The 27,943-nt window shown below is 48.2% G+C and overlaps 1 protein-coding gene across 1 annotated transcript in view; it reads left to right on the top strand.

Annotated features, from left to right (window-relative positions):
• The window catches only part of LOC139565770 (cadherin-like and PC-esterase domain-containing protein 1), an 89,895-nt gene that overhangs the window by 12,099 nt on the left and 49,853 nt on the right, over positions 1 to 27,943 (top strand). The window contains exons 2-6 of the mRNA XM_071386311.1: positions 13,330 to 13,507; positions 23,578 to 23,675; positions 24,313 to 24,394; positions 26,698 to 26,782; positions 26,931 to 27,087. Coding sequence (XP_071242412.1) covers positions 13,330 to 13,507; positions 23,578 to 23,675; positions 24,313 to 24,394; positions 26,698 to 26,782; positions 26,931 to 27,087 — 600 coding nt within the window. The remainder of the gene's footprint in view (positions 1 to 13,329; positions 13,508 to 23,577; positions 23,676 to 24,312; positions 24,395 to 26,697; positions 26,783 to 26,930; positions 27,088 to 27,943) is intronic.

Below are 27,943 nucleotides of genomic sequence, written 5' to 3'. Positions count from 1 at the left end.
AAGATCAGGGAGTCAGTTAGGCCGCTGGGATGGTAGGATCAGGGAGTCAGTTAGGCCGCTGGGATGGTAGGATCAGGGAGTCAGTTAGGCCGCTGGGATGGTAGGATCAGGGAGTCAGTTAGGCCGCTGGGATGGTAAGATCAGGGAGTCAGTTAGGCCGCTGGGATGGTAGGATCAGGGAGTCAGTTAGGCCGCTGGGATGGTAAGATCAGGGAGTCAGTTAGGCCGCTGGGATGGTAAGACCAGGGAGTCAGTTAGGGTGCTGGGATGGTAGGATCAGGGAGTCAGTTAGGGTGCTGGGATGGTAGGATCAGGGAGTCAGTTAGGCCGCTGGGATGGTAGGATCAGGGAGTCAGTTAGGCCGCTGGGATGGTAGGATCAGGGAGTCAGTTAGGCCGCTGGGATGGTAGAGTCAGGGAGTCAGTTAGGGTGCTGGGATGGTAAGATCAGGGAGTCAGTTAGGGTGCTGGGATGGTAAGATCAGGGAGTCAGTTAGGGTGCTGGGATGGTAAGATCAGGGAGTCAGTTAGGGTGCTGGGATGGTAGGATCAGGGAGTCAGTTAGGGTGCTGGGGTGGTAAGATCAGGGAGTCAGTTAGGGTGCTGGGATGGTAGGGTCAGGGAGTCAGTTAGGGTGCTGGGATGGTAGGATCAGGGAGTCAGTTAGGGTGCTGGGATGGTAGGGTCAGGGAGTCAGTTAGGGTGCTGGGATGGTAGGGTCAGGGAGTCAGTTAGGGTGCTGGGATGGTAGGGTCAGGGAGTCAGTTAGGGTGCTGGGATGGTAGGGTCAGGGAGTCAGTTAGGGTGCTGGGATGGTAGGATCAGGGAGTCAGTTAGGGTGCTGGGATGGTAGGATCAGGGAGTCAGTTAGGGTGCTGGGATGGTAGAGTCAGGGAGTCAGTTAGGGTGCTGGGATGGTAGAGTCAGGGAGTCAGTTAGGGTGCTGGGATGGTAGAGTCAGGGAGTCAGTTAGGGTGCTGGGATGGTAGAGTCAGGGAGTCAGTTAGGGTGCTGGGATGGTAGAGTCAGGGAGTCAGTTAGGGTGCTGGGATGGTAGGGTCAGGGAGTCAGTTAGGGTGCTGGGATGGTAGAGTCAGGGAGTCAGTTAGGGTGCTGGGGTGGTAGAGTCAGGGAGTCAGTTAGGGTGCTGGGATGGTAGAGTCAGGGAGTCAGTTAGGGTGCTGGGGTGGTAGAGTCAGGGAGTTAGTGTGCTGGGATGGTAAGATCAGGGAGTCAGTTAGGGTTCTGGGATGGTAGGATCAGGGAGTCAGTTAGGGTGCTGGGGTGGTAGAGTCAGGGAGTCAGTTAGGGTGCTGGGATGGTAGAGTCAGGGAGTCAGTTAGGGTTCTGGGATGGTAGAGTCAGGGAGTCAGTTAGGGTGCTGGGGTGGTAAGATCAGGGAGTCAGTTAGTGTGCTGGGGTGGTAAGATCAGGGAGTCAGTTAGTGTTCTGGGATGGTAGGGTCAGGGAGTCAGTTAGGGCGCTGGGATGGTAGAGTCAGGGAGTCAGTTAGGGTGCTGGGATGGTAGAGTCAGGGAGTCAGTTAGGGTGCTGGGATGGTAGGGTCAGGGAGTCAGTTAGGGCGCTAGGATGTTATGGTCAGGGAGTCAGTTAGGGTGCTGGGATGGTAGGGTCAGGGAGTCAGTTAGGGTTCTGGGGTGGTAAGATCAGGGAGTCAGTTAGGGTGCTGGGATGGTAGGATCAGGGAGTCAGTTAGTGTGCTGGGATGGTAGGATCAGGGAGTCAGTTAGGGTGCTGGGGTGGTGAGATCAGGGAGTCAGTTAGTGTGCTGGGATGGTAAGATCAGGGAGTCAGTTAGGGTGCTGGGATGGTAGAGTCAGGGAGTCAGTTAGGGTGCTGGGGTGGTAGAGTCAGGGAGTCAGTTAGGGTGCTGGGATGGTAGAGTCAGGGAGTCAGTTAGGGTGCTGGGGTGGTAAGATCAGGGAGTCAGTTAGGGTGCTGGGATGGTAGAGTCAGGGAGTCAGTTAGGGTGCTGGGGTGGTAGAGTCAGGGAGTCAGTTAGGGTGCTGGGATGGTAGAGTCAGGGAGTCAGTTAGGGTGCTGGGATGGTAGAGTCAGGGAGTCAGTTAGGGGGCTGGGGTGGTAAGATCAGGGAGTCAGTTAGTGTGCTGGGGTGGTAAGATCAGGGAGTCAGTTAGTGTGCTGGGGTGGTAAGATCAGGGAGTCAGTTAAGGTGCTGGGATGGTAAGATCAGGGAGTCAGTTAGGCCGCTGGGATGGTAGGATCAGGGAGTCAGTTAGGGTGCTGGGATGGTAAGATCAGGGAGTCAGTTAGGCCGCTGGGATGGTAGGATCAGGGAGTCAGTTAGGCCGCTGGGATGGTAGGATCAGGGAGTCAGTTAGGCCGCTGGGATGGTAGGATCAGGGAGTCAGTTAGGCCGCTGGGATGGTAAGATCAGGGAGTCAGTTAGGCCGCTGGGATGGTAGGATCAGGGAGTCAGTTAGGCCGCTGGGATGGTAAGATCAGGGAGTCAGTTAGGCCGCTGGGATGGTAAGACCAGGGAGTCAGTTAGGGTGCTGGGATGGTAGGATCAGGGAGTCAGTTAGGGTGCTGGGATGGTAGGATCAGGGAGTCAGTTAGGCCGCTGGGATGGTAGGATCAGGGAGTCAGTTAGGCCGCTGGGATGGTAGGATCAGGGAGTCAGTTAGGCCGCTGGGATGGTAGAGTCAGGGAGTCAGTTAGGGTGCTGGGATGGTAAGATCAGGGAGTCAGTTAGGGTGCTGGGATGGTAAGATCAGGGAGTCAGTTAGGGTGCTGGGATGGTAAGATCAGGGAGTCAGTTAGGGTGCTGGGATGGTAGGATCAGGGAGTCAGTTAGGGTGCTGGGGTGGTAAGATCAGGGAGTCAGTTAGGGTGCTGGGATGGTAGGGTCAGGGAGTCAGTTAGGGTGCTGGGATGGTAGGATCAGGGAGTCAGTTAGGGTGCTGGGATGGTAGGGTCAGGGAGTCAGTTAGGGTGCTGGGATGGTAGGGTCAGGGAGTCAGTTAGGGTGCTGGGATGGTAGGGTCAGGGAGTCAGTTAGGGTGCTGGGATGGTAGGGTCAGGGAGTCAGTTAGGGTGCTGGGATGGTAGGATCAGGGAGTCAGTTAGGGTGCTGGGATGGTAGGATCAGGGAGTCAGTTAGGGTGCTGGGATGGTAGAGTCAGGGAGTCAGTTAGGGTGCTGGGATGGTAGAGTCAGGGAGTCAGTTAGGGTGCTGGGATGGTAGAGTCAGGGAGTCAGTTAGGGTGCTGGGATGGTAGAGTCAGGGAGTCAGTTAGGGTGCTGGGATGGTAGAGTCAGGGAGTCAGTTAGGGTGCTGGGATGGTAGGGTCAGGGAGTCAGTTAGGGTGCTGGGATGGTAGAGTCAGGGAGTCAGTTAGGGTGCTGGGGTGGTAGAGTCAGGGAGTCAGTTAGGGTGCTGGGATGGTAGAGTCAGGGAGTCAGTTAGGGTGCTGGGGTGGTAGAGTCAGGGAGTTAGTGTGCTGGGATGGTAAGATCAGGGAGTCAGTTAGGGTTCTGGGATGGTAGGATCAGGGAGTCAGTTAGGGTGCTGGGGTGGTAGAGTCAGGGAGTCAGTTAGGGTGCTGGGATGGTAGAGTCAGGGAGTCAGTTAGGGTTCTGGGATGGTAAGATCAGGGAGTCAGTTAGTGTGCTGGGGTGGTAAGATCAGGGAGTCAGTTAGGGTTCTGGGATGGTAGGATCAGGGAGTCAGTTAGGGTGCTGGGATGGTAGAGTCAGGGAGTCAGTTAGGGTGCTGGGGTGGTAAGATCAGGGAGTCAGTTAGTGTGCTGGGGTGGTAAGATCAGGGAGTCAGTTAGTGTGCTGGGGTGGTAGAGTCAGGGAGTCAGTTAGGGTGCTGGGATGGTAGAGTCAGGGAGTCAGTTAGGGTGCTGGGATGGTAGAGTCAGGGAGTCAGTTAGGGTGCTGGGGTGGTAAGATCAGGGAGTCAGTTAGTGTGCTGGGGTGGTAAGATCAGGGAGTCAGTTAGTGTGCTGGGGTGGTAAGATCAGGGAGTCAGTTAGGGTGCTGGGATGGTAGAGTCAGGGAGTCAGTTAGGGTGCTGGGGTGGTAGAGTCAGGGAGTCAGTTAGGGTGCTGGGATGGTAGAGTCAGGGAGTCAGTTAGGGTGCTGGGGTGGTAGAGTCAGGGAGTCAGTTAGGGTGCTGGGGTGGTAGAGTCAGGGAGTCAGTTAGGGTGCTGGGATGGTAGGGTCAGGGAGTCAGTTAGGGTGCTGGGATGGTAGAGTCAGGGAGTCAGTTAGGGTGCTGGGATGGTAGAGTCAGGGAGTCAGTTAGGGTGCTGGGGTGGTAAGATCAGGGAGTCAGTTAGTGTGCTGGGGTGGTAAGATCAGGGAGTCAGTTAGTGTGCTGGGATGGTAGGGTCAGGTAGTCAGTTAGGGCGCTGGGATGGTAGAGTCAGGGAGTCAGTTAGGGTGCTGGGATGGTAGAGTCAGGGAGTCAGTTAGGGTGCTGGGATGGTAGAGTCAGGGAGTCAGTTAGGGTGCTGGGATGGTAGGGTCAGGGAGTCAGTTAGGGCGCTGAGTAGTCAGGGTAGTTGGGTGCTGGGATGGTAGGGTCAGGGAGTCAGTTAGCGTGTGGTAGGATCAGGGAGTCAGTTAGGGTGCTGGGATGGTAGTCAGGGAGTCAGTTAGGTGCTGGGGTGGTAACTCAGGGAGTCAGTTAGGGTGCTAGAAGTCAGGGAATCAGTTAGGGTGCTGGGATGGTGGTCGAGGTATGGGGTGGTAGGATCAGGGAGTCAGTTAGGGCTGAGGAGGGTAGGGAGTCAGTTAGGTGCTGGGATGGTAGAGTCAGGGAATCAGGTTAGAGGGTGCTGGGATGGTAGAGTGAGAGGTTAGGGTTCTGGGATGGTAGAGTCAGGGAATCAGTTAGGGTGCTGGGGAGTCAGTTAGGCGCTGGGATGGTAGGTCAGGGAGTCAGTTAGGGTTCTGGGGTGGTAGAGTCAGGGAATCAGTTAGGGTGCTGGGATGGTAGAGTCAGGGAGTCAGTTAGGGTTCTGGGATGGTAGAGTCAGGGAATCAGTTAGGGTGCTGGGGTGGTAAGATCAGGGAGTCAGTTAGGGTGCTGGGATGGTAGGGTCAGGGAGTCAGTTAGGGTGCTGGGGTGGTAGAGTCAGGGAGTCAGTTAGGGTTCTGGGATGGTAGAGTCAGGGAATCAGTTAGGGTGCTGGGGTGGTAAGATCAGGGAGTCAGTTAGGGTGCTGGGATAGTAGGGTCAGGGAGTCAGTTAGGGTGCTGGGATGGTAGAGTCAGGGAGTCAGTTAGGGTGCTGGGATGGTAGCGTCAGGGAGTCAGTTAGGGTGCTGGGATGGTAGAGTCAGGGAGTCAGTTAGTGTGCTGGGATGGTAGGATCAGGGAGTCAGTTAGGGTGCTGGGATGGTGAGATCAGGGAGTCAGTTAGGGTGCTGGGATGGTGAGTCAGGGAGTCAGTTAGGCCGCTGGGATGGTAAGTTCAGGGAGTCAGTTAGGCCGCGTCAGGGAGTCAGTTAGGGTGCTGGGGTGGTAGAGTCAGGGAGTCAGTTAGTGTGCTGGGGTGGTAAGATCAGGGAGTCAGTTAGGGTTCTGGGATGGTAGGATCAGGGAGTCAGTTAGGGTGCTGGGGTGGTAGAGTCAGGGAGTCAGTTAGGGTGCTGGGGTGGTAGAGTCAGGGAGTCAGTTAGGGTGCTGGGATGGTAAGATCAGGGAGTCAGTTAGGGTTCTGGGATGGTAGGATCAGGGAGTCAGTTAGTGTGCTGGGATGGTAGAGTCAGGGAGTCAGTTAGGGTGCTGGGGTGGTAAGATCAGGGAGTCAGTTAGTGTGCTGGGGTGGTAAGATCAGGGAGTCAGTTAGGGTGCTGGGGTGGTAAGATCAGGGAGTCAGATAGTGTGCTGGGGTGGTAAGATCAGGGAGTCAGTTAGTGTGCTGGGGTGGTAGAGTCAGGGAGTCAGTTAGGGTGCTGGGATGGTAGAGTCAGGGAGTCAGTTAGGGTGCTGGGATGGTAGAGTCAGGGAGTCAGTTAGGGTGCTGGGGTGGTAAGATCAGGGAGTCAGTTAGTGTGCTGGGATGGTAGGGTCAGGGAGTCAGTTAGTGTGCTGGGGTGGTAAGATCAGGGAGTCAGTTAGGGTGCTGGGATGGTAGAGTCAGGGAGTCAGTTAGGGTGCTGGGGTGGTAGAATCAGGGAGTCAGTTAGTGTGCTGGGATGGTAGAGTCAGGGAGTCAGTTAGGGTGCTGGGGTGGTAGAGTCAGGGAGTCAGTTAGGGTGCTGGGGTGGTAGAGTCAGGGAGTCAGTTAGGGTGCTGGGATGGTAGGGTCAGGGAGTCAGTTAGGGTGCTGGAATGGTAGAGTCAGGGAGTCAGTTAGGGTGCTGGGATGGTAGCGTCAGGGAGTCAGTTAGGGTGCTGGGATGGTAGCGTCAGGGAGTCAGTTAGGGTGCTGGAATGGTAGCGTCAGGGAGTCAGTTAGGGTGCTGGGATGGATGTTTGCCCATGTGTGTACCTACTCCAGTGGTGGTCAGTATCATTTAAGATGAGGGAGGACAATTCATTTTTTTCATGAGCATGGCCTTATTTCTTTTACAACATATTGGATGACTGTCATTCATATTCCATTCACCTAGTTCAATGTAACAGCAATAGGTTTAGGCTACTACATGATACTAGAATTTTCCCTATACCCATCATGAGAGAGCCTATGAATGAAAGTTTACAACATATGTGCACACAGGTCAAGAGAAAATTTTGAGGTGATACATTCAGTACCGTCTTGCAAACTCTTGCCTGCATCTAGCTAATCTAGGGTGTAATTATTAGTCCAACAGTTGCAAATGAGAGTTTCAATTGGACATTCAGGTATGTTTATCCCCTTTTGGTTCCGTTTGCTTCCGTTTAAGAAATGTTTTTCAACAGAATTGGCGGAATGAATATACCCCTGATCACATGTAAACACAGTTCACTTTCATAGCAGCCACGTTGTATTCCTTCTAGCATCTATGCACTCTCCTCCTCTCACCTTGTCCCTTCACTTGTGGACTTCAATGCACAACACATCAGCTGTATGTGACCAGGCAAAAAAACTTTACAAGCCAAACCATGTCATAACATAAAGTAAGTGAAACTGAAAGTGAAAAAAAATTACAATCTCTCTCAATTTCTCTCTCGCTTCTCCTTCATTTTGGAAGAAATGTATTTGTTCGAAACTGTTCAACTATTGTCTTTCTCTCTCTTTGAATCAACGACTCACCATATTTTATTGTAGCTTATGCTTTCAGTACTAAATTCATTCTCTGATCCTTTGATTGGGTGGACAACATTTCAGTTCATGCTGCAAGATCTCTGATAGGTTGTAGGACGTCCTCCGGAAGTTGTCATAATTACTGTGTAAGTCTATGGAAGGGGGTGAGAACCATGAGCCTCCTAGGTTTTGTTTTGAAGTCAAAGTACCCAGAGGAGGACGGAAGCTAGCTGTCCTCCGGCTACACCATGGTGCTACCTTACAGAGTGATGTTGAGGCTACTGAAGACCATTACAAAATAGTGTTTTAATCAATTATTTGGTGACGTGATTATATTTTGTATAGTTTTATCTAAAAAAAGTTATACTTTTAAAAAATGTTTTACAATTTTTATCTTTATGAAGTTCACTGAGGAGGATGGTCATTCCCTTCCTCCTTTGAGGAGCCTCCCCTGGTGTACTCTAATGGCTAGGTCCCAATACTGTTAATTAGTCCTCTACTTGGTACCTTTTCTAAATGATCACTAATCTAAATTGAATGGACTGCTAGCAGCAATAGAAGTGGTAGCATATGAAGGAAACTCCTCAGTTGATGATACTGATAGAAGGCTAGGAGTAACCTGCACCATATTACTGTACTGAGGAAGGATGGAGTAACCTGCACCATATTACTGTACTGAGGAAGGATGGAGACACCTGCACCATATTACTGTACTGAGGAAGGATGGAGACACCTGCACCATATTACTGTACTGAGGAAGGATGGAGACACCTGCACCATATTACTGTACTGAGGAAGGATGGAGACACCTGCACCATATTACTGTACTGAGGAAGGATGGAGACACCTGTACCATATTACTGTACTGAGGAAGGATGAAGACACCTGCACCATATTACTGTACTGAGGAAGGATGGAGTAACCTGCACCATATTACTGTACTGAGGAAGGATGGAGACACCTGCACCATATTACTGTACTGAGGAAGGATGGAGACACCTGCACCATATTACTGTACTGAGGAAGGATGGAGACACCTGCACCATATTACTGTACTGAGGAAGGATGGAGACACCTGCACCATATTACTGTACTGAGGAAGAATGGAAACACCTGCACCATATTACTGTACCGAGGAAGGATCATATCACACCTGCACCATATTACTGTACCGAGGAAGGATCATATCACACCTGCACCATATTACTGTACTGAGGAAGGATGGAAACACCTGCACCATATTACTGTACTGAAGAAGGATGGAGACAAATACTTGGAATTCTGGAGATGATTTTAGACAGCTCGTCCCACCTGCCTGATGTGTGTATTACTTTACAGTACAGTAGGGCAGTTTTAAGAGCATGTACAGTTTGTCTCCAATGTGTACCCATAGTTCTTGTCCGAGGTCTGTATTGTAAATGTATGATCCCTGCATGCTTCACCACTCTTTGGAATGGATGTTTAGTAGCCAGCCAATGTGTAGGTCGATGTTTATATTTGGTATGGGTTAATGCCTTGTCGGTTAGGTATTTCAACTGTGAGTATAGAATAGGCGGTATTGTTTGTAAGGTAATGCGGTGATAAGGAAGTATGCTCAAGTTGCCTATGGATACATGTTTAAAATGGGTACATTGATTCATTATGCATGTAGCTTTCGGTTATGTTTTAACTACTTATTTGTTTATGTAAAATGTGCTTTTGTTGTGATTGAAGGATGACTTTCTGATTTGTTTTGACTGCTCTCAACTTAGAACAATATGTCTTACTCAATGTATTGAATGTGACTTGTATGGGATAGGGGGATATGCATTTTGCAGACCCCCTGCATATGGGTGTTTGGCCTTGGATGTGACTGGGTGATATGAGTCATGGAAGGGGTGTCTATATATTGCCAGTGGGCTGTATATCTGTTTCTCTGTCTGTCTCTGTGTGCATGGCTGAGATGGAAGTATTTATAACCCTGGGCCTCTCAGACACACTGAACTCTACCCATGGAGCCAGTGGTAAGACTAAGCCACATCCTGTCACCGAGAGAGAAGGTTAGGGATGGAAGGAGAGAGTGGGAAAGAGAGCCAGAAAGACGGGGCAATGAAGGGCTCAGATGGATATTTTGACAGAGGGTCAGAGGGAGTGGAGGAAGAAAAGAGTGAGGGATGAGAAATGGAGGCAGGGAGAGAATGACTGTGAGAATAAAAGAGAGAAGTAGAGAACAGAAGAAAAGCCTATTTGGCAGATCCTTCACCAGTAACCAAGCAGAGAAGCAGCATGGTAGTGCATGACCAAACAGGCCCTCCAGACCCAGATGAATACTAACACACAGACAGGGCCAGAACCGGGGCTTATACAGCCAGCCTCGGCCTCTCCAGACCCCCCTGCAGTCTCACACAAACAGGCCTTTCTCCTTTTGGCTCGCCCTCCTGTCCCCTAATTCCCCATCTCTCCCTCTCTTCCTCTCTCCCCCTCTCTCTCCTCCCTCTCCCCAGACAGCTAAACTTTCACACATTTATTTTCCTTCTAAACGAGTGCAAGGCCCATTAACCCTCTGCATTCCTCCGTCTCTCCACGGATGGAGGGAAACATGGTCATTATAGCGCAAGGTTAACAGACCCACCTCAGAGGGCTAGCTATCACACACTGGATGTGGTATGTGAAGTAAACCCAGGGGAGATTTATGTGGGTTGACTTTTCACAGTCGTATGGAAACGCTTTGATTTGTATGGGCTGCTGAGATCATGTGAATCACTCATAACTATTGTAGTACTCTCAGTCCATTGAAAGCTGTCTTTCCCCATATTTACTAACAGTTTCAGTGTAGTTACTATTGTCGTGGAAGGCTGGGGTTAAAATGTCTGGAAACCAACCCAGAGCAGAGCACCACCCAGGTCACATGTGACCATCCAAAAAAACTGCTGTGACATCACATCACTCTGTTGCGTTCATATTTCAGCAGTGGTGGCAGAGAATGTGGGGCATAACCTGGCTGTACGTCATATTCAAGCCAATAAACTCTATTGAGTAATGCATTTGGGGGAGGATGTGGACGATGTTGAAGTCTTGTGGTCTGGGGTCAAGTTTAGCGTCACAATTGGTTTGGTAGTGTGTTCACGTACTGTGTGTATGGGTCTTCATCATCTGGACTGGAGCGAGGGGTTAAGGTGACGATGTTCACCATAACCATATGTCTGCTAGCATCAGAGCGGTTGCCAGGGGCATAGCCACTGGAAGTAGTTTGAGGGAGGGGTTGCTGTACATTTTGGTGCCAAATGTTTTCATTCAGATTTTTCAGGGGGTTCTGCAGCACCCTCAGCTCCCCTACTTCCCGCGGCTATGGCCTGGTGGTTGCCATGGGGTGGAAGGGAAAAGGAAAGGGGGATACCTGTCACGCTCTGACCTTAGATATCTCTGTTTTCTTTATATTTTGGTTAGGTCAGGGTGTGACAAGGGTGGGTATGCTAGTTTTTGTATTGTCTAGGGTTTTTGTATGTCTAGGGGTTTTGTAGGTCTAGATAATTTGTATGTCTATGGTGGCCTGATATGGTTCCCAATCAGAGGCAGCTGTTTATCGTTGTCTCTGATTGGGGATCATATTTAGGTAGCCATTTTCCCTTTTGTGTTTGTGGGTTCTTGTTCTATGTTTAGTTGCCTGTCTGCACCATTCATATTAGCTTCACGGTTTGTTTTGTTGTTTTGTTAGTTTGTTCAGTGTTCATTCTTCTAATAAATATAGAATGTACGCATACAACGCTGCGCCTTGGTCCGATTCATACGACGGACGTGACAATACCTAGTCAGTTGTACAACTGAATGCCTTCAACTGAAATGTGTCTTCCGCATTTAACCCAACCCCTCTGAATCAGAAAGGTGCGGAGGGCTGCCTAATTTTGACATCCACATCTTCGGTGCCCGGGGAACAGTGGGTTAACTGCCTTGCTAAGGGGCAGAACGACAGATTTTTACCTTTCGGTTACTGGCCCAACGCTCTAACCACTAGAAGGACCAGAGAGCGTGACCTGTTGGGAAGGATCATAGGTCGGGCCCAGTCAGCCAGGACTGTTAAAGATAGCAGGTCTATTAATATATGACTAAATCTGGGATACTGGGATTCAACACATACTAACTACTGTACACTCAATCATACTGCCCCTCTGACTGCTAGAGGTGCTCCACTGTCTGTCACAGGGTTGTTATGGGGATGAGGGGCGGGGTCAGGTTTTTTTCTCGTTGGTGATGTCAGCACTGGCAGATTAGGTCATTTTAGAAAACATGGAGAACACTTCATTTTAAGGGCTGCTTGTTAACTCATTAGAAACCATTAGTAAATAGTTTGTTTACCATTGGAAAACTCAACTTTTAATAAATCATCAATCGTCTGTATTCACAACACTATTTCAGTATGTGCAAAGAGGCATTATGCAGTATTGATTAAAAACTTCTTTGCTCATCAAATCAGTTACCAAATGAAAAAGTGGAAGCAATTTCCTCGGTAAACCTGAGCTCATGGCTGTGTGCTGTGTATACCAAAACAATATAATCAATACAAACATAATTTCCCCAGCAGTGGTTCTCACTCTGCCAAATAAACTGTTTATGAGTGTATTTAATATGAGTCCCTCTCGGCTGCAGCTTATATTGAAGGTGCGCTGCTCAGAGGATTGCCTCTGTTGTATAAACACCTTGATTCGATTCCCCGCTTATCAAGGTAATATTATTCTAATATTTCACTCTGTGTTATGGGCCAACTGTAAACTCGCTAGTTCCTTGCTGGAGGAAGAAGAGAGGAGAGGGGTGATGGAGTGTATTTGTTATTACTCAGGGAGAAAGGGAGCGAGGGAGAGGAAGAAAAATTGAAGAGGACAGAAAGAGGTCTAGTTCTAGGCCTAGGCTAACAATTTGGGGAATCTCCTAATGAAATAATAATGTTTGTGTCTGAACTGGGCCATGGTGGATTGGCAGGCAGGGAGGCAGCAGGATGAGCACTGTGGAATAATTGCATGTTTGAGATTAGTATCTGGGGGAAGAGAGGATGGAGGAGGGAGCGTGTGTATTGGAGGGTGGAGAGAGGAGGGGGTGTGGGTGTGTGTTGATTGGAGGGTGGAGAGAGGAGGGCACTGTGGGTGTGTATGTATTGGAGGGTGGAGAGAGTGGGCTGGTTGGAGGGGGATGGGAGGGGAGAGAGAGAGAGACTGGTTGTAGTTATGGGGGTCTTGTGACATTCCCTCTGATGTGTCCTGCAGCTCCCAGATGGAAACGTTTACAGGCCACGCCACCACAGGCCTCGGAAGAACGAGAGGAACGAAAGAGAGAAAATAGAGAGACTGGACAGGAATGGTATGGAGAGAGAGAGACTGGAGCGAGTGATTTAAAGGGAGAAGAGAGAGAGAGCGGGGGGGACAAATGGAGAGCAAGAGAGATAGAAAGACTGGAGAGAGAGATCAAATGAAAAGGAGCAAGGGATAAGAGAGAGGAAGAGAATTGATAGAGATACAAATGAATGAGCAGGCAACGGAGAGGGAGGGATGAACAGTTCTGAAAGAAAAGTCCTTCTACTTCAGAAATGATATAGTGAAAACTGCCCTCCCTCTCCTTACCAAAGGAGATTAACTTTTTCTCCCTCTCTCCTACCCTCCATCTCCCCTCCCTACCTTCACCCCTGCCCCAGCCATGACAGTTTGATCCTGCTGCTATCCTTATCCAGCGTATCCAGCCCAGAGTTGTGTAAACAGAGCGAGCTGAGCAGCTACAGAGCTTTCATGTGTCTCTGTCAGCCTAACCCTTCACAACTGGTTTCTCTCTCGCTCGCTAAGGGTTTAAGCTTGTTTGGCTCAGGCTCTACTCCCTAGTGCTCTAGGGCTGTTCTGTTCACTGTTTTGATGCCCGTTTCAATCGTTTATGGTGGCATTGTTTAAGTGCCGGTAATACAAATAGGATTGAAATTAGAAAAAGTTCCATATGAATTGCCAGGAAATGATCAGTCTTGGCTTCATGGACTGTCTGTACGGTCTTTGTTTGTATTACTTATAAATATACAGCAATGTTGTTGGTGGTTGGAGTGACCTCTCTATGTGTTGATGTTGACATTCATCTTTCCCTCCTCTTCCTCAGGTCAAGGGGTCCAATCAGAACCAGGCTGGGTGGGTCACACAAGCCGTGGTGTTGACGGGTCAGCACGTAGCCGCGGATACGGAGGTCCAACTGTTCCAGCGGATCCTGGAGCAGCGAGGCTACGAGGTCAGCCTGTCCCGATACGCCGAGACCAACACCGCCCTGAGACACAACAGCGGTGAGATGAAGGGAGGGAGGGATGGAGAGAAGGACAGAGAGATGGAGGGTGAAGGGAAAGGTTTTTCAACAGCATCAGCTAACACTGAGAAAAGACAGCAGTGAGCGAGAGTGGTGAGAGAGAGAAGGTGGAAGAAAATAGGGAGGAGAGGGAGGAAAGAGGGGAAGTGTCACGTTCCTGACCTATTTCTGTTAGTTTGTTGTATGTGTTAGTTGGTCAGGACGTGAGTTTGGGTGGGCATTCTATGTTGTCTGTTTCTATGTTGGTTTAAGGGTTGCCTGGTATGGCTCTCAATTAGAGGCAGGTGTTTGGCGTTCCTCTAATTGAGAGTCATATTTAGGTAGGTTGTTTCACAGTGTTCGTTGTGGGTGGTTGTCTCCTGTGTCAGTGTTTGTCGCACCATACGGGACTGTCTCGGTTTTTGTAGTCTGTTCCTGTTCGTGAGTTCTTCGTGTTATATGTAAGTACGTCGTGTTTGTTATTTTGTAATTTTCAAGTGTTTTCGTGTTCGTTTCGTAATTCAATAAATATCAGTTATGTCATCATACCTCGCTGCACATTGGTCTTCAGATCCCTCTCTCCTCTCCTCGTCCGAGGAGGAGGAGGAATTAGAGAATCGTTACAGAACCACCCACCAAATTACCAGAACCAAGCAGCGGGGAAAAGGGCAGCGACAGCAACCGCAGAGATCCCAGGATTCATGGACATGGGAGGAGATCTTGAACGGAGAAGGACCCTGGGCACAGGCTGGGGAGTATCGCCGCCCCAAAGCTGAGCTGGAGGAAGCGAAAGCTGAGCGGCGGCGATATGAGGAGGCAGCACGGCAGCGGGACAGGTACGAGAGGCAACCCCAGAATTTTTTTTGGGGGGGGGCTAGAGAGGAGTGTGGCTAAGCCAGGTAGCAGACCTGAGCGCACTCCTCGTGCTTATTATAAGCAACGCGTCACTGGTCAGGCACCGTGTTATGCGGTTAAGCGCACGGTGTCGCCAGTGCATGCCCATAGCCCGGTGCGCTATAGAGCAGCCCCCCGAAAGTGTCATGTGAGTGTGGGCATCCAGCCGGGGCGTATTGTGCCTGCTCAGCGCAGTTTGGTCTCCGGTACGCAGTTTCGGTCCAGGGTATCCTGCGCCGGCTCTGCGTGCTGTGTCTCCGGAGCGCTGGGAGGGTGCAGTGCGTCCTATGCCTACGCTCCGCTCGTACCGGGCAAATGTGGTAGTAGAGCCTAAGGGAGAAGTGCGCGTAGTAGGCACTAGATCTCCAGTGCTCATCCACAGCCCGGTTCAACCTGTGCCTGCACTCTGGAGGGTACGGGCTGGAGTAGTATGCCAGCCTGGGGGAGTGGTGCCAAGGCTGCGCACCAGAGCTCCAGTGCTCCCCCACAGCCCGGTCCTTCAGGTGCCTTTTAACATCAAGCCTCCTGTAGGTCTCTCCAGCCTGGTGGGTCCTGTGGCAGCCCCACGCACCAGGCTGTCTCTCCGTCTCCTCCCTACAGGTGTGCCCGTCTGCCCAGCGGTGCCTGAACTGCCCGTCTGCCCAGCGGTGCCTGAACTGCCCGTCTGCCCAATGGCGCCTGAACTGCCCGTCTGCCCAATGGCGCCTGAACTGCCCGTCTGCCCAATGGCGCCTGAACTGCCCGTCTGCCATGAGCCTGCAAAGCTGCCCGTCTGCCATGAGCCTGCAAAGCCGCCCGTCTGCCAAGAGCCTACAGAGCCGTCCGCCAGACAGGAGCCGCCAGAGCCTTCCGCCAGACCGGATCAGCCAGAGCCTTCCGCCAGACCGGATCAGCCAGAGCCTTCCGCCAGACCGGATCAGCCAGAGCCTTCCGCCAGACCGGATCAGCCAGAGCCTTCCGCCAGACCGGATCAGCCAGAGCCTTCCGCCAGACCGGATCAGCCAGAGCCTTCCGCCAGCCAGGACCAGCCTTCAGAGCCGTCCAGCCAGGACCAGCCTTCAGAGCCGTCCAGCCAGGACCAGCCTTCAGAGCCGTCCAGCCAGGACCAGCCAGAGCCGTCCAGCCAGGACCAGCCAGAGCCGTCCAGCCAGGACCAGCCAGAGCCGTCCAGCCAGGACCAGCCAGAGCCGTCCAGCCATGACCAGCCAGAGCCGTCAGCGAGCCATGACCAGCCAGAGCCGTCAGCGAGCCATGACCAGCCAGAGCCGTCATCCAGCCAGGATCCGCCAGAGCCAGCCAGCCAGGATCCGCCAGCCAGTCCGGTGTTGTCCCTCAGTCCGGAGCTGCCGTCCCTCAGTCCGGGGCGGCCCCTAAATCCAGCGGGACCCATGTCTAGGGTTCCCAGTCCAAGGTCGGTGGCGAGGGTCGCCACCTTGAGGAAGACACAGAAGCGGGGATTTATTATGGTGGGATGGGGACAGCGTCCGGAGCCGGAGCCACCACCGTGGTCAGATGCCCACCCAGACCCTCCCCTAGACTTTTGGTGGTGCGTTCGGAGTACGCACCTTTAGGGGGGGGTTATGTCACGTTCCTGACCTATTTCTGTTAGTTTGTTGTATGTGTTAGTTGGTCAGGACGTGAGTTTGGGTGGGCATTCTATGTTGTCTGTTTCTATGTTGGTTTAAGGGTTGCCTGGTATGGCTCTCAATTAGAGGCAGGTGTTTGGCGTTCCTCTAATTGAGAGTCATATTTAGGTAGGTTGTTTCACAGTGTTCGTTGTGGGTGGTTGTCTCCTGTGTCAGTGTTTGTCGCACCATACGGGACTGTCTCGGTTTTTGTAGTCTGTTCCTGTTCGTGAGTTCTTCGTGTTATATGTAAGTTCGTCGTTCAGGTCTGTCTACATCGTTTGTTGTTTTGTTAGTTATCAAGTATAGTTCGTTTTCGTCTTCGTCTGTTTTTGTTTAATAAAATATCATGTCATTTCAAAACGCTGCGCCTTGGTTCAATCCCTGCTCCTCCTCTTCGGATGAAGAGGAGGAGGAAAACCGTTACAGGAAGAAGGATAAAGAGAGATGCAGGATGGAGAGATCAGGGTAAGATAAAGAGAGGTGAGCAGGTTTTACAGTTAAGACGGAGGGAGTGGGGGAGGAAGGATGGGCGGAGAGAAGCAGAGAGCGAGGGAGGGATCGTGGAGAGGGATGAGAGGCAAGGAATGGGTGGAAAGGGTCCCAGAGAGGTAGAAGCTGATAGATAAATAACATAAGAATGCTGTATGGTACAGTCTGTGCCTGCACACATAAACAAACAATTATTCACTTATTCCATGTACATGTGCTTCACCTCGTCAAGTGAGGAGAAAGGAAGTATATACACAATGGTTTCATTCACTAGCTATTTGTCCCCAGGCAAGTGACTTGCGCGCATACACACACACACACGCATGGCCGTATTCCAGTCACTGATGACGTACAGACAGGCATTAGAGAAGGGTTAACAGAGGTGTGTGTGTGAGAAAGGCCTGCTGCTCTGGCCAGGCAGGTGGGTGGGAAGAGGTTAAAGGGTTAACAGCTATAAAGCCTGGTCTGTAGGGCCTGGTCTGCACCCCCTGCTGGGTTTACTGTCCTGGAGGGTGGAGCTGTTTGTAGGGCTCACTATCCTCCCTTCTGCCGACACCGCCTTCGACTATACACACCCATCCCAGTCAGCCAAAATAAGGTTGATTTATTGCAGAAAAAGACTGTGAGGAATAAGGCCAAATTTCCTTCTTGCCTTATTTCATTACTTTCTCTGTAATCTCTCCCTCTGTGTGAGTGTGTATGGAGTAGGAAAAGGAGAATGGTTTTCCAGTGACCCAGTGAAGGATGCTACTGGAAAATCCTTGGTGCTCAGCACAGAAGTGCCATGTGAATAGTTCAGCTGGAAGGCAGAGGGGGAGAGAGCGATAGAGAGGGGACACTTATAGGAGACCAGATGTTTAAACTACCCTTGTCATTCAGAGTCATAAATCACTGCTCTACTAGTAAGGATAGTCCCAAGGATTAGCTGTGTGTGTGTGTGTGTGTGTGTGTGTGTGTGTGTGTGTGTGTGTGTGTGTGTGTGTGTGTGTGTGTGTGTGTGTGTGTGTGTGTCCTGTGGTTTACTATCAAGAGGAGAGTATCGCCAGGTCTCAGCGGTCAGGCTCTGTGTGTCAGAACGCCCAGCTGTCACTCACCCCATCAGTGTGATGATTGACAGGTCAGCCTGTAGACCACACTGGGGCTCTGGTCACCCTGATCAAAGAACCCAGCAGGTCGTTAGGTAAACAGCAACACCCTTAATGACTTTACCAGCCCAGAAACTGAATAGCATGGGCCTGGTAAATGTCTTTAGGACTGTGTCCTAAAAGTGTCCTATAAAAGCGTCATAGTCAGTCTTTGCACGTGTGCATATTTATGATGGAAAGAGGAGACAAGGAATGGGGAATGTTTAAGAGTATTGGGATATGCCTTTCCCTTTGCTTATAAAGGAGACAAGGAATGGGGCAATTTAACAATATTGGGACACTGCCTGTGTCATTGCCACGGTATGCTACGTGTGTGACAGAATATTCCAGCCCAGTCTCCCATATAATGGATTTGTCCGATCTACATCAGGGCTTAAAAACTGGAGCGTACTGGAATGAAAGGGTAGGGTTCCTGGAAGAACGAGTCCAGATCTTTAATTTGATGATCCCTAATTGTATTAGTCTGTTATTGGGTCGAATGCATCAGATTAGAGGGAGCCAATCATTTCCTGTTTACTCAAACCAACCAAAACAGAGAGACAGAGATTGGCTTTTACTGTTACTGTTGTTGTTTTCTCTGAGGGCCTTTTCAGTCTCCCAGCAGACTGTGCGTGCGTGTGTGTCAGGGCTTGAATTCCCCGATGGCATCGGCGGCCATGGCCGAGGCGCATATTGAAGATGTTACTTTTCGACAGCCAACAAGATGAGTAGGCCTAAACAACAGCAAAAACACTACCCTATGTCAATCTACTATCCCCCATAGTCCAAAAGTTGACATATTACATTGGCAGTGGCGATTTTAGCATGTGCATCTTGGTGGGGCAAACTCCCCCCAAAATGTTTTCGATGCATGCCAGCAAAGCCACTACACAACACTAAACAATACATTAATTGCACTATAACGGTGTCAAATGGTGACCACAAACTGTTAGGGCCTACCTAAAGCTGTCCCTACACCAGTCGCAACACCTTACCACTACTACACCTGGCTATCAGCGGAGCCTTGTCTGGCAGCGAAACAGTTCATTCAACAAAATGTACTGCCTTTAAAAAAACATAGCTGATATGGCTGACTTGCTTAAAAAAAATTGCTTTCTACTGACAATTGAGATGCACAAACTATGGTATAAGGGGACGACGAGGCAATCCGTAATTTCGATTAAGACATTAATGAGCGAGCTAGGACGGATGTAGTTAATATAACTATTTGTTCAGCACTTTAGAAATGTACAGCAACAGAATTCAGAACATGGGCCGTTCTTACAGTATTCTCCCTGTTCACCAAGTCAGAACCGTAGGATAAATAAAGGGGGCATAAGCAGACAATGAAAGCTTTTACAATATTTGATGATGACATTTTTCTAAAACAGGCTATAGGCTAAATGTGCACCAGCAAGTCAGAACAGTAGACTAAGTTATGAGGGGAAAAAGGAGCAAATTATTAGAGTTAGGCACATGGGCTACTAACAGCTTATTACACAACATACACTTAGTATTACTTTCTTAGCTACATTATGTATATGTCCCTGGCATATTACATCATTCATGCAGCAGCATACAATAAATAATTTTGGACTCACGTTGTTGTGCTGTGCTCACTTGAACAGGAAGATGGCAAGGCGGCCCTTTGTGACACATTTTTGTCATCAAAGTGTGGCATTCTCTGGATTTATGGTGCTTTCAAGACAACTGGGAACTCGGAAAAAAACAAGGTTGAATCATGACGTGGGTGATCTTCAGGTCGGAGCTCTAGAAAGAGGCCCGAGTTTCTGACTTAGAATTCGGAGTTTGATGACCATTCAAAACGCATTTTCCCACTCGGAGCTAGTTTTTTTGTCTTGTGTCTTGAAGTCTAAGATTTCTCAGTTCCAAGTTTCCAGTTGTTTTGAGCGCGGCAGAAATCATGCTAGATTGACAGCATGGCCAATGTTGAATGTTTATCCTTTTAAGCTTGAAAAAGAGACCCTTAAACCCAGACTTGGACCACACACACACTCCAGTGAATATCAGACTAGTGATTGCTTTGAATGCTTGCAGTTAGCCACTGATTCCTTCCAAACCACTCATTGTTGAATTTGCGATTTCCAACTTGTTGTGTAATGTTTATGTCCAATAGCCGATGATCACCGATCCGTTTTATATATAATTTCTCTTCATTATTTATCTTCATTTGACAAGGATTGAAAAGGATTTGCCAGTAGGTTGTCAACTTGTTTCATGATATTGACTGCTAGCTAAGATTTTGAAAGTATGATGGTGACATGATCAATCCAATCAGAGCTATGGTACATATATCGTGATTTTACGTCATTTTATCTGTGGCCAATGACCTTGAGCCTTCTTGGATGGGCACTTCTAATGTAACTCTATGGCAGCACCAAATTTTCTCTTGAATGAATCAAATGTACTACCATCTAACAACTCCAGGAATCACATGATGTCCAGGCTTTTGTACCTCTGTGCTATCTGAGACTTGATGTGATCATGAATTGAGTCATACAGTGACTTGTAGGTGTGCCTTACATCCTGAGTGTCCTGCCGACGCTTCCTCCTGTGCATGATCTCTGGATCCCCTGTCATGCTTGCTGCCTTCTCATATATGGCACTGAATGCTACATCAGACTTGTGCTCCTCCATTCTTCTTGACAGATTCTCTATTATTCTCTTACAGTAGGCTACATCCATGGCTTTCTTCTGCACTATATCAAACACAACATCTGTGAGAGCAAATATCTCCTCAAAAGTTAGAGGTAAAAAAAAAAAAAATCAACATCTTCCAGCTTTGCCTTGAACCCATCTGCACATGACACAGTATCATCATCCATGGTAGGGTGCTCTGTGATATGGGTGAATGTGTCCTTCAGTTGCGCATAGCTTTTTACAACTCTAGAAGTGAAATTCCAACATGTTGGTGCGTTTTCTGGCAAGCATGCACATCCAGCCTTAACTTTGGGAATGAACTTGGTGCTCTGACTCTGAATTAAATTGAGCCGGTTTGCCTGTAGGCCGTTTAAGTCAGAAGCCATTACAGCAGCACCTTCATAGGTTTGGATATCAAGTTTCTCCATGAACTCAGACATCAAAGAATTCACAAAGTCAAACACAGACTGCACATCTCGCCAACTTGACAGATCAAAGTAGCCCAAGATACGTTCCTGAATAAAGCCCTGAACATCCACATACCTGACGGTAACTAACAACTGCGAACGACAGCTGATGTCTGTGGTTTCGTCCATTTGCCATGCAAAAAACAGCACTGCGTCCACCTCTCTTTTAATCTCACTTTAAATGGATGATGCGATGGAAGCTATCAAATCATTCTAAATTGATTTCGACATCCAAGCAAAGACAGTAGAAAGTTCCACATGTTCAGTAAGTAACACATCATAACGTGGTATTACCTCTGCAAGCTCCTTGTAGTTTCCCTCTCGTCGTGTCCCCTAAAAGCTCATTCTTACATGCCCAAAATTGCAGTGATACATCCCTGTTTCTTCTTACTTTCCCGTTGTGTTGCACAGTATGAATATGTCCATTACATCGATGCGGCTTTTTCCCAGAAACTTGAGTCTGATATGGGCATTTATATGCTACCTGCTTATGTTTTGCTGTTTAGCTGAACGATCGATGTTCTTCAGGTCACTGTTTCGACCAAGGCTCAGACTTTCCAAAATCAGGCAAGGCCAGCAATACAGGCAAGGCCAGCAATACAGGCAGGGCCAGCAATACAGGCAGGGCCAGCAATACAGGCAGGGCCAGCAGGTGGCTTGATGAAAGGCTCCCTGTTAACCAGCTATACTTTTGATACCAATTGATATTGAACATCCTCACCTTTTCATCCTTCTTCATGAAACTGATCAGAGGTCCACCATCGGTTTTAAGTCTCACCTTTTCCGTGTACCATAGAGAATGAAAGGGGTTCTTCAACAAAAAGTCCACAACATTTTTTTAGCGTTATTCATTCTGGCAGAGAAAACTGCACGCTCATGCTGCTAGCTAGCTAGCTACTGCTACTTGCTACTAAAGTTAGCAAGGCAAATTTAAATAAATTGCACTAACTGGACACAAAAATAAAGTTCTAAAACCAAGAATTTTTTAAATAATATACCTCCTCCGTCTCCTGTAATTTGAAAAAACGAATAATATCAAAAAAATGCTCAACTATCACTCTTCACTCTCAATCTCTATCCAACAATGTCACCAAGCTTCTCAACACATGGAACCCCCATAATGCTCTGTGGCACAATCCCAATGCAACACACTATGTTCATTCTCTGATCCTAATCCTATGATTGAATGGACAACATGTCAGTTCATACTGCAAAAGCTTTGATTGGTTGGAGGACGTCCTCCGGAAGTGGTCATAATTACCATGTATGTCTATGGAAGGGGGTGAGGCTTACGAGCCTCCTAGGTTTTGTATTGAAGTCAATGTAGCCAGAGGAGGATGGAAGCTAGCTCTCTTCCGGCTACACCATGGTGCTACCCCAGACATTGCTGTTGAAGTTACTTGTACACCTTCATTGCAAAACAGTGTATTTTAATCAATTATTTGGTGACATAGTAATATATTTAGTATAGTTTTACCTGCAAATGATGAATCTTTTAATGTTTCACAATTTTTATTTTTATGAAATTTCACTGAGGAGGTTGGTCCTCCCCATCATCCTCTGAGGAGCCTCCACTCATATATATAAATATATAATTAAGGCTCATTTACAGTATGGTTACATTTTCAGGTGCCTCCCTCATGTCAGCATCAATCTGGACATGACAGGCGATAGCCTAAGGCTATCACCTACACATGTAGGCTAATTATACACTTTTTTAAATAAATGTCATTGGCTATTTTGGTTAATGGCCTGGTGCCCTAGCAGATGGCCTTGGTGCCCTAGCAGATGGCCAAGGTGCCCTAGCAGATGGCCTAGGTGCCCAAGCAGATGGCCTTTGTGCCCAAGCACATGGCCTTGGTGCCCTAGAAGATTGAGCACCTCTTGAAGGCCAAATGGTCTTGCCCCTAAAATCACTAAATTCCAGGTTTTGTGTGTGTGTGTGTGTGTGTGTGTGTGTGTGTGTGTGTGTGTGTGTGTGTGTGTGTGTGTGTGTGTGTGTGTGTGTGTGTGTGTGTGTGTGTGTGTGTGTGTGTGTGTGTGTGTGTGTGTGTGTGTGTGTGTGTGTGTGTGTGTGTGTGTGTGTGTGTGTGTGTTGGCAGTATCAGGGTCAACTCAAACATATGGGAGCTGTTGCAGGACTTGAAAGCAATGATTATAGGTTACAAAGAACACTACACACACTTAATCTCTCTCTGTATACAGACACAGAGGTAGGTGTGTGTATATGTATATATATATACACACACACACACACACACACACACACACACACACACACACACACACACACACACACACACACACACACACACACACAAAGGTTAAGTTCTTGCTATCCATTCATCTCTAGGCTGCCATAATAGCTGTTAAGTCACTTCCTCCCATTCTCAATGCTTCAGAACACTGAGACCAAAACAGCCATGGTTCTGGCCAAAAGCACCACCACGTTTCCTCTCCTCTCCAAATACCGTCTGTACAATCGCTACCAGATGTTTCTCTCTCTCTCTCGCTCTCTCTCTCTCTCTCTCGATTTCTGTTATTTCCGTTTCTCTCTGCCTCTCTCTGCCTCTCTCTGTCTATTTCTCTCTCTGTCTATTTCTCTCTCTCTCTCTCGCTCTCTCTCTCTCTCTCTCTCTCTCTCTCTCTCTCTCTCTCTCTCTCTCTCTCTCTCTCTCTCTCTCGCTCTCTCTCTCACACAGTTGGAGCACCGTATTTGGTATGGTTTCAAAGCTTCATTTATTTGTACAAGATGCTTACTGATCTCTTATTCGTTCCCTCTGCTTTCCCCCTCTCCCTCACTCCCAGGTGGCAGTGTGGAGTGGAGTGTGTTGGTGTGTCTGAGCGGTTCGGAGAAGAGTTGTCTGAGGAGAGTGTCCTTCTCCCATCTGCAGCCCCATCAGAGGGTGAGACCAGCTACACACACACTGTACGGGAATGCTCAACTGGAAGGTTGTCTCGTACAGGAACGTTGGTGACCTATGTGGGAATGTTACCCCATGTCGGAACGTTGACCGACATGGGTATGATGGTTGTGTAGTTTTCATATTGGTGTAACACTGTCTCCTCAAACCCCAGCAGTGAAGCCTGATCCCCTAACGACCCCCAGTTTCTTTCTAATATCCATGTGTTATCAGATCCACCCAGAGATTCTTCTAGAAAATATCTTTGGAAGCCGGGACTAATATTTTTGGAAGCCGGCTTCCAAGAAAGAATTCAGTGAAAATGGCTCTGTCCAAGATGGTGGATCTCAGTTCAAACACGACAGGAAAACACACAGTAAACTCCAACAACAAACATCACATTCCCTTCTGCCTCTCTCCTTTACACACCCTCCTATAACACTAACATCCCATAACATCAGACCGCATAGGACCATCCTTAGCCTGGTCCCAGGTCTGTTTGTTGCTAGTACTATGGTCTATAGGAGTCGGCAAGACAGCACAAACAGATCTGGGACCTGGCTGTCCTCTTGCCTCAACTTCAAACAAGTCCAATAACTTTAATTCGTTGCCTTTTGGATCCAATCTGTCATCTACTCAGGTCAACATGATACCTGGGCTGGTGGGTGCCTTCTCTGATGTGGACGGGCTCTGTCGCTTCCAGACAGACAGCCGGCTAGCAGGTGAGTCTACAGGTGGAGCGCTGAGTGATACACGAGATCTGGGCCGTGTTCATTATGCACCAAACTGAAGAAAACTGACTGAAACGGGGGAGACTTGTCCAATAAGAAACGTTGAAAACATTTTCTGTTGTGTGCCCTAATGAACACGACCTAGGTGAGTCATCACCTGTTTCCAGGCAACCTTTAGTTTTCAGGCGAGCTCTTTGAGTTCCTTAAAGTAGAGATTTGGGCCGTTGCTAGCAGACGTTTAAATACAGATGCGTTTTTATGGAAATGACCCGTACGTAATTAGACTTGTATAACTTGTATAAATTGTATAAACTTGTATAAATTGAAGTACTTATAATACTTTTAAAGTTGTATCCGTGGAAACCATAGATGATTAGCTGAAGATGAATTTTGGAGAAGATACGTGGTTTATTTTGTTCAATGGGTTGTAGGGCTTTCATACATGCTCTCTCTCTATAACTCGGCTTTCTGAGAAGACCTAAATAAAGAAAGCACTTTTATAATCACAGTAATGATCGGTTCAGAGATTCTTAATAATGACCCAATGCATCTCTGCTTATATTTGTCCTCCGTTCGAACCACATGAAAATAAAGATGATGGATTGAGTGAGTGAGAGAGAGAGGGGCTTTGGGCAAAAATATATATTTTGGGTTGGCGTCAAGGGCACTTATCTTCATTATATCTCAGAAGGAAGATAATGACAACCAGTGGGCTTTACTTAGATAGGAACTGAGGGCCCTCTGTGTGTTCTCCTCTACCTCTTTACTCTTTGTTTAGAGGTCTCTTCCCTGTACAGAACAGATTGTCTCCCACTTCTAGAACAATATTGTCCTTCCTTTTTGGCTCGTCTCCAACACAAATGTTGACATTGGTGCAGTCCCAGTTGAAGGCTAGTGTCTCCTCCTCAATTGCCCTCGTTCACCTTGAAGTCCTGCAGACCCCCTCACAGCCCCTCTTCAGGACCTTTTGACTGCCCCACCCCTCTTCCTTAGACCAGGACCCAGGTCTCTGCCCACCCTTTGTTTCAGAACATCATTTATCTTACAAAAGGGCAGAGTGAATCTGACTGACGCAGGCACAACCAACAATCACTGCCGTGTTCCAGCTACAGGAGGAGAGGAGGGGCAGGGGGTCTGTTTCCTGGTTTGGGCCTAATTCAGGGTTTTGTGTGGTTTCAGGGAATACAGTGTTGTGTGGTTTCAGGGAATACAGTGTTGTGTGGTTTCAGGGAATACAGTGTTGTGTGGTTTCAGGGAATACAGTGTTGTGTGGTTTCAGGGAAAACAGTGTTGTGTGGTTTCAGGGAATACAGTGTTGTGTGGTTTCAGGGAAAACAGTGTTGTGTGGTTTCAGGGAATACAGTGTTGTGTGGTTTCAGGGAATACAGTGTTGTGTGGTTTCAGAGAAAACAGTGTTGTGTGGTGTCAGGGAATACAGTGTTGTGTGGTGTCAGGGAATACAGTGTTGTGTGGTTTCAGGGAATACAGTGTTGTGTGGTTTCAGGGAATACAGTGTTGTGTGGTTTCAGGGAATACAGTGTTGTGTGGTTTCAGGGAATACAGTGTTGTGTGGTTTCAGGGAATACAGTGTTGTGTGGTTTGGTTTTCTCCGTCTTTCAGATTTAGTCTAGCTCCATTAGAACTTGGAAATATTGAACGTTAGATTGTGATTCAGATATCATATGTGAGGGATGTGGATTACCAGTAGAACGGATTTGAATTTGAGTGCTTTGTTCATCCTTCTCTGGCCAGTGATTTGAGTCGGGGGATGGGAGAGGAGTTGGGATCAAGCCCAGGACTGATAGTGATTTGGGCCTTAGAGCACACAGCCTCTCTCTACACATTTCCACCGGTGGAGAATTTCATTAGCAGTACAGTGCCAGAGAATGACAACACGCTCTCACTCCCTCCCACTGGGCAAACACTGGTTGAATCAACGTTGTTTCCAGGTCATTTCAATGAAATGACGTTGAACCAACGTGGATTCGACGTTGAATTGACTGTGCCCAGTGGGCTGTTGATATGCAACGTGAAGCATGTATAGGGGTTGACACTTATTAGGCAAGGACACACACACAGCTGCTCTGCTATTTCATAACTCATAACCAGCACAAGGGATGCAAACTCAGCAAAAATAAACTGCTTTACTCCACCTCGGATAACGGCCCTGATGTCAACCCCTCGTGACAGTCTAGAATAGATGCTAAATTCAACCATCTCTGTCATCACTAGGTACAGATTAATGTCTGTCATCACTTGTGTGTGTGTTTCTCTGTTACCGTGTTTTGTTTCAGGGCTGGCATTACGCATAAATCCATCTGCCTGTGGATCGCCCCGCACCAAGCTGGGAGATGTTCGTGATGTGGCACAGGGTGATTGGTCAGTCAACTCTGCCAGTAACAACACGTTTACCTTAGTCGAAACTTACAGCTCAATTATGATCAAGTGTCTCTATTCGCTCGTTGAAATAAATGGGTTTGATTTTTTGAGCTAATGTTATCGTTGTTGTTGTTTTCCCTTCCCTTAGGAACCCAGCTATCACCACACTTCATTTGGTGAGTCCTGGTCTCGTTGCCACGGTGACAGTTTATGTCCTGGTCACCTCGGTAACGCCGCTCACAGCCTTTCTTCATCACACGGGCCTGGTCAGGACAAGCGAAGACACGGACAGCCACACCACACAGGTACTGAGGACCCTATTCAATCTAATCTGTTCACCAGGTATCTGGGGTTATAGATGCATTATATTCAATGTGATATATATATATATATACACAGTGGGGCAAAAAAGTATTTAGTCAGCCACCAATTGTGCAAGTTCTCCCACTTAAAAATATGAGAGGCCTGTAATTTTCATCATAGGTACACTTCAACTATGACAGACAAAATGAGAAAAAAAATATCCAGAAAATCACATTGTAGGATTTTTTATGAATTTATTTGCAAATTATGTTGGAAAATAAGTATTTGGTCACCTACAAACAAGCAAGATTTCTGGCTCTCACAGACCTGTAACTTCTTCTTTAAGAGGCTCCTCTGTCCTCCACTCGTTACCTGTATTAATGGCACCTGTTTGAACTTGTTATCAGTATAAAAGACACCTGTCAACAACCCGGGAGGCTGTACTACCGACTCTTATCCAATCTCATATCTCTTCTGACTAGTTAACCTCTCGTTGACGTCTCTGAAACTCACACTAGCTGCGTCACCAGATGACCAAAACCATGCCAAATATCTGGAGATCTGAACATCCTGATCCTACTGCCCTTATGATGTTGTTGTCTCCGGAGACTCCCAGTCCCTTTTTAAAAGGCCCTGTTAATATTGTTCAGTGTGTGTGTTTGTTCATGCGTGCGTGTGTGTATGCCAGTGCATGTGTTGTTGTGGACTAGCCAACCACACCACATGCTTTGGATTTGAGCACTGTAATGCCTGATTCCCAACCCTGTCCAACCGTCACTCACTGGCACCCTATTGGGATTATCTCAAATGAAATCTGTCTCTGTCAGATGAAATGTAATCTAACCTGATTAGATCTAT

This window comes from Salvelinus alpinus, chromosome 37 (genome assembly GCF_045679555.1).
Source record: "Salvelinus alpinus chromosome 37, SLU_Salpinus.1, whole genome shotgun sequence".
NCBI lineage: Eukaryota > Metazoa > Chordata > Actinopteri > Salmoniformes > Salmonidae > Salvelinus > Salvelinus alpinus.
This window is presented reverse-complemented; position numbering and strand designations above follow the sequence as displayed.